The sequence below is a fragment of the Hyposmocoma kahamanoa genome, unplaced genomic scaffold (genome assembly GCF_003589595.1).
Source record: "Hyposmocoma kahamanoa isolate Upper Pololo Valley unplaced genomic scaffold, ASM358959v1 98608, whole genome shotgun sequence".
In the NCBI taxonomy this organism is placed as follows: domain Eukaryota; kingdom Metazoa; phylum Arthropoda; class Insecta; order Lepidoptera; family Cosmopterigidae; genus Hyposmocoma; species Hyposmocoma kahamanoa.
Window position 1 is genome coordinate 1 of NW_020655616.1, and position 12426 is coordinate 12426.

Here is a 12426-nt window from a genome sequence, read left to right on the forward strand (position 1 = left end):
TGGTTGTAATGAGAAAAAAAGGCCCGAGGAGTCCAAAAACAAGAGTCCAATTCATAAATTATGTTTGTAATAAAACAACTTACTCTCGAAGTGGTTCTCTCCAAAATTCAGGTGCGTGAACAGGTGGAAAGTGGTAGTTGCTCTGGTAATAACCTTCTACACCGCTAGCGCGAAGACTTGCGTGCAAGGAGTTCTTCATACATTGCAACTGTAACAATTTTGCACTGTTTTTAACGCTATAAACACGAATTCTAGTTATCTCCTGTGACAGATAGTATAAAATTATTTTATTCAATTTTGAAACAATTTAATTGTTGTTTCAATTTAGGCGGGATAGTTAAGTCGAATGAATGAACGAATGACATTGAATTGTAACTACAATACAGCTCATCTACTTAATTAGAGTGCAACTTTTTATTTTAAAATAAATTTCAAAAGTACACACATTAAAACTATGGTGCGTAATCAAATCACAATTAAACAGATAATTAAACTGACGACCTACCGTAAAAGGGGTAAGAGGTGAAAAGCCCTTTTCCTATCAAGCGGATTTGTTCGATCGTCTTTGCGTGTTCACATTAATGCTCTGGCGGCCGCGGAAGCGTTCCGGCCGTGGTAATTTTTGTAATGTATGAGTTTATATGAACCCTGCTACACTGAAACGCGTTTCAGTGCGGCAGGATTCCGCAGCCGCCTTTATGTGGCCAGAGCATAAAAGTTTTCATAGAGATTTATTATACTGTATGTGCGGCATCCAAACGGGTTATCAACGAAGGTACAACAGATCCACAAAATCTGCGTAACAGAAAAGGGCGTCAAAAATTCAAACTGCAGTAATATCATCGTAACACTTACCACATACAGACGTCGCAGTTGGGGAGTGCTTAATAATTAATAAATGCTTTTATTGTCTATCTTACCTGTTCGTCTCGCGTAACGGAACCGCCGAAGTCTGCGTCTCTGCTCCTAGCGTAGACTCGCCATAGCGGCAAACACAATCCGACAAGGCTAAGTCTGAACGCGGGCGAGAAGGTCATACGTGACAGAGCTCGCACTCTGTCGACTAGCGCTTAAACGTGGACCGCTGTCGTTCGTCACGGTCCTTGTCGCACTGTAAGTGGCGAATCTCGTGCGGGACATACGTGTGCTTGTCTTGCGTGCGCGCCGTCAAACAAGAGGTTGGTGACGCCGTCGGCCGCCTCGGCGAGTACCTCTCTGCGCTGGCGGTCGGCGTCCGCGCGCAGGCGCCGCACGAGCCGCTCGGCCTCGGCCAGGCGCGCGCGCAGCTCCGCGCGCGACTCGTCGGCGTCCGCCGCCCCGGGGCCCTCGCGCTCGCCGCCGCGCGCTTGCAGCTCGAGCTCGCGCAACTTCCTGCAAAACGTCGTTCTGCGTCGACCGACCCTTCGGGGGCCGGGCTCGGCTACTTCGTGTGGCGTGACACGTACTCGGCTTGGGCGTCGACGAGCCTCTGCAGCTGGAGAGCCCTCGCTTCGGCACTGCGCGCTTCGCCCCGCGCGGCGGCGGCTTCGCGTTCTTGCCGGGCGACTTCGCGTCGCAGCGCTTCCTGATCGTCAAAAACGTACGTTGCGCTTGCAAAACGTCCTCATTAAATCACACCACACTGACATATATCTGTACAAATATAGTTATAGACTAGAGGCCCGTTGTCGCAACTTGCTTGCCCATCCCATCCCATTATTTACGCGTGGGACGTACTAATTCTTGCAAGTAAACAACACCACCTTAACCGACAGCAATAAAACAATTTACAGCGATACAAGTGAAATCGCAGATGAGTCACTCCATTGCAGCTGCGCGAGAGTAAGAAGGCAAAATCGCTATCGTTTTTTTTCGTGTGTGTTTAGTTGTTTATATACTATAAATAGCAATTTACCTCATTAGACTCAACGTTATCTTCTGGAGCAGGAGGAATTTTCGGTGTCGATTCTTTGTTGAATATGAGTTGGAATTGCAAATCTGTAACAAATTTTTAATTGCAGTGTTCAATGCTTTGTCTTCCCAAAAAAATAAAACTATGGAAACCTAGATTTTAAGAATATCGTGGTTATTAACTAAATTAGGGAGTTATCACACTTATCACCACTGAATCTAATACGATTCAGCCGGTCAGAAAAACCTTCATGTTCATGTAATAAAAGCAAAAAAGATGTGCGTTTCAGTGGGCGATCCGAGCGGTAGCGGATTCTGACTAGCTCAAGCTGATAAATAAGTGTGGTAGTCCCTTAATCAATGTCAACCCGTGGCCAAGAAGCGTATACTGCTACGAAATATCAGAGGAAAACGAGAAATCGTATATATGTATGTAGATTTAGTAACGTTTGTTTATTTACATTGTAACGTCCCACGTTGGATTTAATGATTCCAGATGACGTAAGTGTATTGTGCAGTACAAAACACGCTTCACCAGTTATTCAGAACGATGCAAAATTTTAATCACCTAATTACATAGTCCTAAAGAAGACAGACATGTTATGTCGTCTCATTGTCTGTCGTTATTCTTAGATATTAAATTTTCGTCAAACTAAAAACTGCCCTGACCTCGATTTCGCTCCCTAAGGGCTTCGATCTCTGCATGGAGACCGCTCAACATCAACCGATGCTGTTCTTGAAGGAAACGTACACTGTGCTCCAAATGAGCGATTCTGGCGGTTGCATCTCCACTACTGATGATGATGTTGCTTCCACCTTGTTCAGAAGATGACTTCTTTACCTGAAAAATATGAATAATGCATAAAAACCCACATAACAAAAACAATATTAATGAGTCCAATATTTCATATCCGGATCTAGTCTGAATAATAAATTATAATGCCAAGAAACTAAAAGTGCACACGTAGTTACTGTTCTTTAATGTGTAATCCCTTTGTAATTGCATTATAACATGTAAACGGAGGTGAGCTAGCTGGAACGGTATATACATGAGAAGTTACTTGACTTGGCACAAAATCAATTGCTAAAATCGGTTCTATTTTAAGTCCCCTATTGAAGGTTTTTTTATACTAATAAGCTACGATGTATTAATATAATGACATTTCCGATATGTCAGTGACCGCTACCGAGTTCTTTGTTTAGGGTAATGAGTAGCTTAACCGGGTTATACTACATTTCAGTTGTAGTATCTACTTGACTATTATGAAAAATAAGGAAACACAGATCTTTGATTACAAACTCGAAATGATAGAAAGACAACAAGTACTTGGATACAATGAATATCCGCAAGAATAGTAAAAACTGTAACTTACTTGCAGTTTAGTAAAAGGTGCAGCTGGAACAAGGACTTTTGATGCCATTGCAGAAATAAAAGGCACAAAAGGAACTTTCGCAGCGAAATCAGGGTATACTAATTAGCGCAACGTCCTTTGTTGCGAACCACCTTAGAGCACGCGCGAACTTGCAATGATAGAGATCCACCATTTGTGCACAAGAGAATTTAAGACGACCTTGTGTCCGCGTAATTATTAAAAATAAATTTCACGTCGCAATACGATAAACATAATAAGCACCGCGGATTGCCGTAGTTCGGTATGAGGTAGATGTTATTCCTAGTCTTGTCAGGGGTCAACGTTCGACGTGACCTTGAACTGGTAAATTGTTAGTACATAAGTGACGAAATTGACTCTTGATAAAAGCACTGGTTTTACTGATTTTTTAAGGATTTTTTCGTGGTGTGGTTGTTTGTCGTGCAGCGGACGGCTCGCTGGAGGTACGGTGGCCGGGCCGGGCCGGGGCAGGTGCAGACGGGGTGGGGTGCAGTGTCTATCGATCGCGCCGCCGCACACAGGTTCCGCGTACCGCTGAGCGCTGACTCACGGGCTCGCTTCTGTCACTCTTCACCCGTGGCTCGATGCCAACTGTACTGATGGCTTTATGGCGTGTCATCGAGGTCCCCGATAATAACCTAATTTCAGTTATCAAACATTCCGCAAATAACTGCTTAAGAAAAACGCCATTATAAAAGCTAGCAGTAGGTAAAGTTATACTAATGAACAGTTAACAAGATTAAGTTACTGTATAATTCAATTTTATGTTAAAACATGTGCCACACTTTTATTTTGCATGCTTACGCGGCCATAACTTCTAACCAATAATATTACCCGTGACTTTTTAAGGGTAACTTAAATGATTTTTGTCGTCGAGTCATTGTATTCTATACAGTCGTCGTTGGCCAGGAGCAAAAATATCTATTGGTACCTACAGGGTCAAGAACATATCAAGCTTTGCACTTAGGATTTTGGAGATATAAATTCAACTCTAAACCCATTGACTTACAATTATATGGACGTCGGGTCCGCGCTAAAAAGTGTCCGCACTTGTAAGGCGCTAAAATCGTATACAGAGCGCGACACTCCGCTTTAGTCTTCATTTGTTCTACTGACAGCGCGATACTGCGATGACATTACAATTTAAATTTCGAATAGGTTGACTTGGGACATTTTTTTCGTGGTTTTTGTATTAGACCCGTCGTCCATTTATTTGTAAGTCAATGTCTAAACCGCTTACAATAAGTCCAAAATGTCAAGCTTGGTGTGATCTTGATTATTGGCGAGTGGACTGTGTATTAAGATGTACGCTATAATGGAATCACTTTGGCAAATTAAACACGTTATATAATAGGGGTTAAAGTATGAAATTGCCGATTTGTACTGAAAATCTAAATTGTTTATTTTTTAAATTTTTAACAAATTTATTTAATCAAAATAGTTGCCATTATTATCTATACATTGCTGCCATCTAATGGGAAGGTTATTAATGCCTTTGCGATAGAACTCCGACGATCTAGACTGCACAAACTGTGTGAAAGCATTTTGTACTGCCTCCTGTGAAAAAAACTTCTTGTCACGTAGATAATTGTCCAAATCACGAAAAAAATGGTAGTCCGTTGGAGCAAGGTCTGGTGAATACGGAGGATGACGAATGGTTTCTAACTGCAGTTCCTGAAGGGTCAAAATGGTTTCTCGTGCTGTGCGAGGTCTCGCGTTCTCGTGGAGCAATAATGGTGAAGATCGATTCATGAGTCGGGGCTGTTTTACTGCTAGTTTTGTCAACATGGTTCGGAGTTCGGCACAATAGACATCTGCCGTTATTGCTTGACCAGATCGGAGAAAACTATAGTGAATAACACCATGCTGAGACCACCAAACAGTTACCATTACCTTTTTATTGGTAAGTTTTGCTTTAGGACACTGTTGTGGCATTTGACCTGGGGTCAGCCATTGCATTTTTCTTTTCCGGTTATCATAAAGAATCCACTTTTCATCACATGTTACAATTCGATCCAATATTCCTTCATTTCTGTACCGGTTCAACAAGGCAACACAAGTTTCAACACGCGCTTCTTTCTGCAGATCAGTCAAATCATGAGGCACCCATTTTTCGTATTTTTTTATTTTATTGATTTGACGCAAGTGAGTCAATATTGTGGGTAAGGTAACGTTAAACCATGCCGCTAATTCCTGGGTAGTTTGACTAGGATCGGCTTCCACTATCTCTCTTAATTCATCGTTATTCACCTGTGTGGGCGGTCTTCCTCGTGGCTCGTTCTTTAAGTCGAAATTTCCATCACGAAAGCGTTTAAACCAAAATCGCACGGTGCGTTCATTAGTAGACCCCTCTCCAAACGCAGCATTGATATTGCGGGCTGTTTCTGCCGCGTTAGTTCCGCGTCGGAACTCGTATTCAAAAATCACTCGAATTTTCGCAGTATCCATCTTTCTCGTCTAAATTGAATAACAAAAACAATTGAAAGTCGATATTCAAATGTTTCAAATTAAAAAAAAAATCACAGAAACCATTTGAAAAAAGTTTCATTCGAAAACCTCAAACCATGAAGATTCTATGAAAATTCAAAGAACCTATTGCAATAAAACGGCAATTTCATACTTTAACCCCTAATATAAACGACAATGAGTAGAGGGAAGGTTTATTCTAACCGGTTAATGCATTTAATTGTTTACAGTACGTTGAGAGTGGTGAGTTGTCACGCGCATGGAAAGCTAGACGAAGGGAACGCACCAAGCAACAGGAGGAAAAAATTTGGGATGACTTCTTCAAAGAGAAGGATGTGGTATTGTCTGTTTGTGAAGGTAGATAATTAATTGCAAACTTCAATGGTTTGTTATAATCATAGAGACGTGTTTTGAATAAAAACTAGGTGTCTTTCAACATCTCAATCAACTCTTGAATGATAAACGGGGCCACACTATAGTTGTTTGTAATAAAGACTTTTGTCATTACCAGCATTCAGAACAGGCATAGTATCTTTATCTAAAATTTACATATTTATTTCATTTTAGATGAGTTGCTTTTGCTTATTCAAACAAAATAGAGTGGCATATATTATTTAGTGAGCATTACGCAGTCGCGCGTGCTTGTGTGTACGTGCATGTGTGCGTTATGTATGTGTGACATAATTTGTCACTTGCAGTATTTCTATTTTGAAACATGATTGTGTGTGCGTGTGAGGAGAGAGATGACATAGCACTACAATGAAATAAAAATTTATGCACACCTAGTCTCAAGTACCTCGCACTTTAACTACTTTCTTGTGTCATTGTCTTCGAGCTTTTTCACTGTTATTGAGATATACCCTAAAACTTTGTGTCATGCCAGACGACCCGTACCAGTTCCTGGACGAACTGCCTGCAGAGTGTTTGAACGAACTCATGGAGACGGAGCTGCCACGCACAAAGCCCGTCCAAGACGAGGCGGCCCATCAGGTACATCGTAATTTGGCTTTGTATAAAATTTAAATGTAGGATGACATCAACCACTACGTCTTATGGACCATGTTAACTATCAAAATGTAAATCATCACCTTAGTATAATCTATTTTTTTTACTGCATCCGTGGTCGAACGGTTACCATGCCGGACAGCCACGCAGAGGTCCCAGGTTCGATTCCCGGGCCGGGAGAAATATTTGTATGGCCTACATTTATTTCTCTCGTGAGTTTGGGTGTAATTTGTGGTTGTCTATGTGTGTGTCGTGACAATCAAGATGGCGGGTGTAGGTACCTTAACGGATCCTAACAAATTTGGTATCAAAAAATGTATCTAATTTGCACTATTTAGTACCTCTGTTTAAAAAATTTGTACCTCCATCAGAACGAAGAAAGAAAGAAGAAATAACTACAAAAACTTCTTATTCTCAAAATTTGTACCTTAATAGTACTCCGAAGTAAAGGAAACTCCAGCTCGATCTGCTGGTTAGTTTCAGAAAAATTAGACAAAATATGTTGAGATTTCAAAGTGCCGTGTGCATTTTAACGAATCCTGACATAATATTTGGTACCAAAATTGTAAATATTTTCGTAATTGTTTTTTTAATAAATTTCCGCCATTTATTTGGGTACCTAGGCAAAGGTTCCACCATTCAGCCTCTTCATATGTCAGTATCTTTCCTTGTTTTGATTGAAAAGGTTACATTAACTTAATATAGTTTATTTCATGCAATGGTCGGAAAAAGGTGTTCCACATATATAGATACATGTACATATTGTGTACAATATAGCTACAAGAAGCGACATAAAGTTGTTAAAACTACCAAAAATTAATTGATTACTACTTTTCGAATTCGGGATTTCCGGAAATAGTTTTACTGCATCGTAGGACTAAACTGGCCTAGGAAGTCGAAGTTGGATTTTAAACTAATTCTAATGGTGCCATGTAAAAATGCAGTAGATGACGGACCTTTTACCAAAGCACTGCTAAATAAGTAACGATTATCGTCACTCTCCGCCCCTTCCTAACTTTATTTATTATTAATATAATAACATATTGAAATACGTATTCTAGTGAGAATATTTAATGTATATCAAACTACGATTATCCTGTCCTACACAATTAAATGGCATTGATGATATTTAATTGCCCTTCATTACATATAAAATAAACTATATAAGAACAGGCGCTTGTTACCTTTTCCATCAAAACAAGGAAAAATACTGACATATGAAGAGGCTGTATGGTGGAACTTTGCCTAGGTACCCAAATAATAAGCGGAAATTTATTTTAAAAAATTACGAAAAAATGTACAATTTCGATTTCGCTGTAACTTAGTTATGATAGAGGTACAAATTTTTTAAGAATAAGTACTAAATAGTATAAATTTTTTTGGTACCAAATATGTCAGAATTCGTTAAGATGCACACGGGCGGCGCTCTGAAATCTCAACATATTTTGTCTTATTTCTCAGAAACTCCAGCGGGTCGAGCTGGAGTTTCCTTTATTTCAGAGTACTATTACGGTACAAATTTTTTGAATAAGAAGTTTTATAGTTATTAAATAAATACTAGTAATCCGAGATACACCCGCCATATTGACAGTCAATACGGCGGGTGTACCTGTGATATTGCTATAACTTCGTTCTGATGGAGGTACAAATTTTTTAAACAGAGGTACTAAATAGTACAAATTAGATACATTTTTTTGATACCAAATTTGTCAGGAGCCGTTAAGGTACACCCGCCATTCTGACTCTCACGTGTGTGACCATGGCACCCGCGACACAGGGCTTGCCTAGTGCGGGGCTATGTTGAGTGTGTGCGTGTGTGTGCGTTATTTATCTGAGAAAAGCTTTTGAAGTTATGCCAGTTACCTTGACAAAGTCTATCCATTATATCATAAGGAGGTAATACATAAAACTATAAAATGATATTAAAAAAGGTAGGACTCAGCTGACTTCAATTCATGTAAAAAATACATTACAGCAAAAGTAGAAATGGAAATGCGATTTCAAAGTAATACAGTATAGAGTCCCGCAAGGTAGTGCTTTGGGTCCTTTGCTCTTTCTTATTCACCCTAAACGAAAACGAAATAATAAATTTCAATGATTTTAATGACTTAGTAACTCTTTTTTTTTTATCTAATTGGTCACTGACCACAGGACCTATAAAGGTCCTGTGGTCGGTCTTTGCAACGCAAAAATAAATTTATTTATTTTATAATATAATTTTTTTCGCAGCTCCACTTATCATCGTACACGAGACGGCAGTGTACCTATTATGATATTTTTAACAGCCATTATCATTTTTCTTCTTTTACCAACAATGCATGTAAATAAAAATGAAAATGTTATTTACATATTTCAAGTCAGAGTTTCATGTTCCACTTTGTGTTGTATGTAATAAATTATCAAAATTGTAAATAGTGGTGTAAGCGACAATTTGTGGCATTTAAAAATTAATTTGTTTTTTAAACGTTTCGATTTTCAAACAGCTTCAACCAGACACGGACACGAATCCACAGTTAGAATCCTTACCCCCGAACCCCACATTTACTTTCGCCGAGATGGAACAAGACCCTGATATGTTCCATGTCTTCGACGACCACGAGGTCCGTATCTTCGACGACCACGAGGACGAAACATTAGGTAAATAGTCAATTGTAAAACATGGGTGTAAACACTCTATTTAACACGATAAATTTGGCTACACGATTAACATGAGAATAGCTAAAGTTCCAGTGTTAAAATTATTTTAAAACAATTGAACACTTTGAGTTTCACTTCGACTGCCATAAAACAATTTCAAATGCGATAAAACGATAATACGTAAATTAAACATTTGACGCCTTTTGTGGTTACGTTTTTCATATAGCTACATAAAAAGCATAAGGAAATACAAAGATGCTTAGAAATTTAAAATATTAAGTAGTTTTAACCGACTTCAAAAAAAGAGGAGGTTTTCAATTCGTCTGTATTTTTTTTTCGTATGTATGTAACGCTATTATTCCGGCTGCCCATTTCGATGATATTTTTTTCTTGAAAAGAGGGTACCTCAGTATTGATCCCATTTACATTTGAAGAAAATATTCCGCCTCTACGGATGGCAAACTGGGAGGTGAGTCCGGTTTCGCGCACTTTCCGGTAACCGATTTCAATAAAACTTGGCAAATAGACGTAATTCCACGAACTTTTGAAGTCTTTTTTTTATAAAAAAGAAAGTTATAATTATTATAAATTTAGGAAATGAAACTATTTATCCGGATTTAAATCGCGTATATTTGTTTTTTCAAACAAACCCATGTTTTAGTTTATTCTAATTTCTATTATTAATTAATAATAAATTGAACTTAATAAAAATTCATTCAATAAAATTATTTGTAAAACTTAATGTAGCGTAAAATTGAATGTTTTCTTTGTAAAATTAAAAATAAGGTATTTAATTAATAACCATTGTAACTATAGTGAAAATAATAGTTTGCATCAATATTAGACATAACTGGTTGAAGACTGTACCATAGCTCAGTCAACCGTGACCATGGGACCTGTAAAGGGCCCGAAACGTCGGTTTGTTTGAAAAAACAAATATACGCGATTTAAATCCGGAAAAATAGTTTCATTTCCTATATGTAAAAATCGCGAAAACCTAAGAACTCGATATTATAAATTTGTTTCTACAGCATCAAGGAATTTCTCGAAAATGTTTAATCAATGCCAATACGGTAATTTTTTACATACACAGGGTGTCCAACGGCTATGTGACTCGGAGGTACAGTATCTTGAATATTGAAAATGAGATATTTTGCTTCATGAAGATATAATTTTATTTTTAAAAGTAAGTGATACTGCTTTCGCCAAATTTTAGACGTTGCTTGCCTCGTCAGGGAATCGAACTGATCAAATGTGAAATAAGGTATTTTTCTCTATATTTTGTCCGTCGATCCATGTGTGCCGATTCTGATATGGAAAACAATCTTAAAGAGACTGGACTGTTATGAGCCCCTGCGATCTTGTAGTATGAATATCAACAGAAAAACGCGTTATAATTCATTTTCCTAAACTTCAATTTTCTTAATAACCCCGCACTAGGTAAACCCTGTGTCGCGGGTGCTATGGACATACACACGTAGACAATCACCCAAACTCACGAAAGAAATAAATGTAGGCCATACAAATATTTCTCCCGGCCGGAAATCGAACCCGGAACCTCTGCCTGACAGACTAGCATGGTAACTGTTCGCCCACAGAGACAAAATGTCTCCGTAAAGCAAAATATCCTGTCCACAATGTTTAAGGTATGTACTTTCCCTCCGTGTCGTATAACCGCCGGACACCCTGTATATTTATATAAGTTTGCCTAAGGGTTACATCCCACTGGGCCGCACCGAAACGCATTTCGGCCATGCTAGAAACATGTTTTGTATGATACATTCCAAGCGATGCTAGCGGGTTTACCCCATAGAGTCCGTCCAAGCATTTATTTAACTTTTGACAGCTTGATTTTGAATCAATTAGTGATGTCCTAATGCGTTTCCGATTCGATTTTTTTATAACAATCGATTTTATTTATGAAGAAATTTAAATCGTGAACGTGGGTTGGGTTCAAAAAACAAGATATTGTCTGATTGGGATCATGATGTTGCGTTTGACAATTTGTGTACTCAGGAATTAATAATTAATGTTAATGAGGATTTAAGTTATAATTTCCGTTCATATGGAGAAGAATCCAACAATTCATTATAATAAACAATAAGAATTAATTATAATTATTTATAATTTTTTTCTTTTCTTTATACTTTATTAGACAGGTACAAAATTTATCAACTTGAATAATCTTCGGTACATAATCTGTTGGTTCGATAAATATTAGAACTAAAGAGCACGTCGTTTCACTAAAATTAAAAAATAAAAGAGCCCATGAAGTATTGCATTTATTTGTCTATGGTTGTGTGTCAATAATTACGGAACTTCGGAAGCATACATATGTCAAAAATTAAATAAGTGGTTGGACGGAGTATAAGGCTAGGAATTTCCACAAATTCTAAAAGTACTCGACATGCCATCGTCCCTTACAACACTAATGGTCGTAATTTAAAATTTTGACAATAATGAATTATTTCCATCGCGAAGTTTGCAATTTCGCCAAGCAGCATTCGCGAGTATTAGAAAAGTTTAAGTTTCGTCCATTCGTGTGAAAACGATGCGACGGCTCTGAACGGTGCTGCGACGGCCAGCAGGGTGCGACGACCTGAACGAGTCGCTGAGCTCGCCGTGCACGGTGCGCGAACGCAGCGAGCTCAGCCCCGGCCCCGCGCCCAACTTCACGCGCATGGAGGCGCCGCAGCCCGCGTCCTCCTCGCGCTCCGGCTCGCCCAAGTCGGTGCAGCCGAAGCCCTCCAGTGCGTATCGGCCTCGCGGCCTCTCTCTGCCGTCCTCTGACTGCAACGCGCCTAAGTGCCAACATATTTTTTGAGATATTATTATTTAAAACCATAACCCAGATTTACAGTATTGAAATTGTTTATTGATATTTCAGCTATGCATAGTCAGGGTAAGTTCCGATAAGTCCAACAAGTTAACTAATTAATTAAATTTTTATTGAATTGATATTCAATTATTTTTTTGTGAAATTACTCCACTAGTTTGTTATAATTATTAATACAAAGATCGAACACTCAGAAAAAAC

The 12426-nt window shown here is 38.8% G+C and overlaps 2 protein-coding genes across 2 annotated transcripts; one reads left to right on the forward strand and one right to left on the reverse strand.

The window, feature by feature from the left end:
* Positions 1 to 79: 79 nt before the first annotated feature.
* LOC113238857 lies at positions 80 to 4201 on the reverse strand. The gene is made up of 6 exons (XM_026475699.1): positions 3264 to 4201; positions 2560 to 2731; positions 1895 to 1977; positions 1446 to 1564; positions 1143 to 1371; positions 80 to 208 (listed from the first exon to the last, which is right to left on the reverse strand). Exons 1-6 carry the CDS (start codon positions 3309 to 3311, stop codon positions 80 to 82), a joined length of 780 nt encoding a protein of 259 aa, XP_026331484.1. The 5' UTR covers positions 3312 to 4201.
* Positions 4202 to 4533: 332 nt separating this feature from the next.
* On the forward strand, positions 4534 to 12233 carry LOC113238858. The gene is made up of 5 exons (XM_026475701.1): positions 4534 to 4545; positions 5978 to 6104; positions 6631 to 6737; positions 9236 to 9389; positions 11978 to 12233. Exons 1-5 carry the CDS (start codon positions 4534 to 4536, stop codon positions 12211 to 12213), a joined length of 636 nt encoding a protein of 211 aa, XP_026331486.1. The 3' UTR covers positions 12214 to 12233.
* The last annotated feature ends 193 nt before the right edge of the window (positions 12234 to 12426 follow it).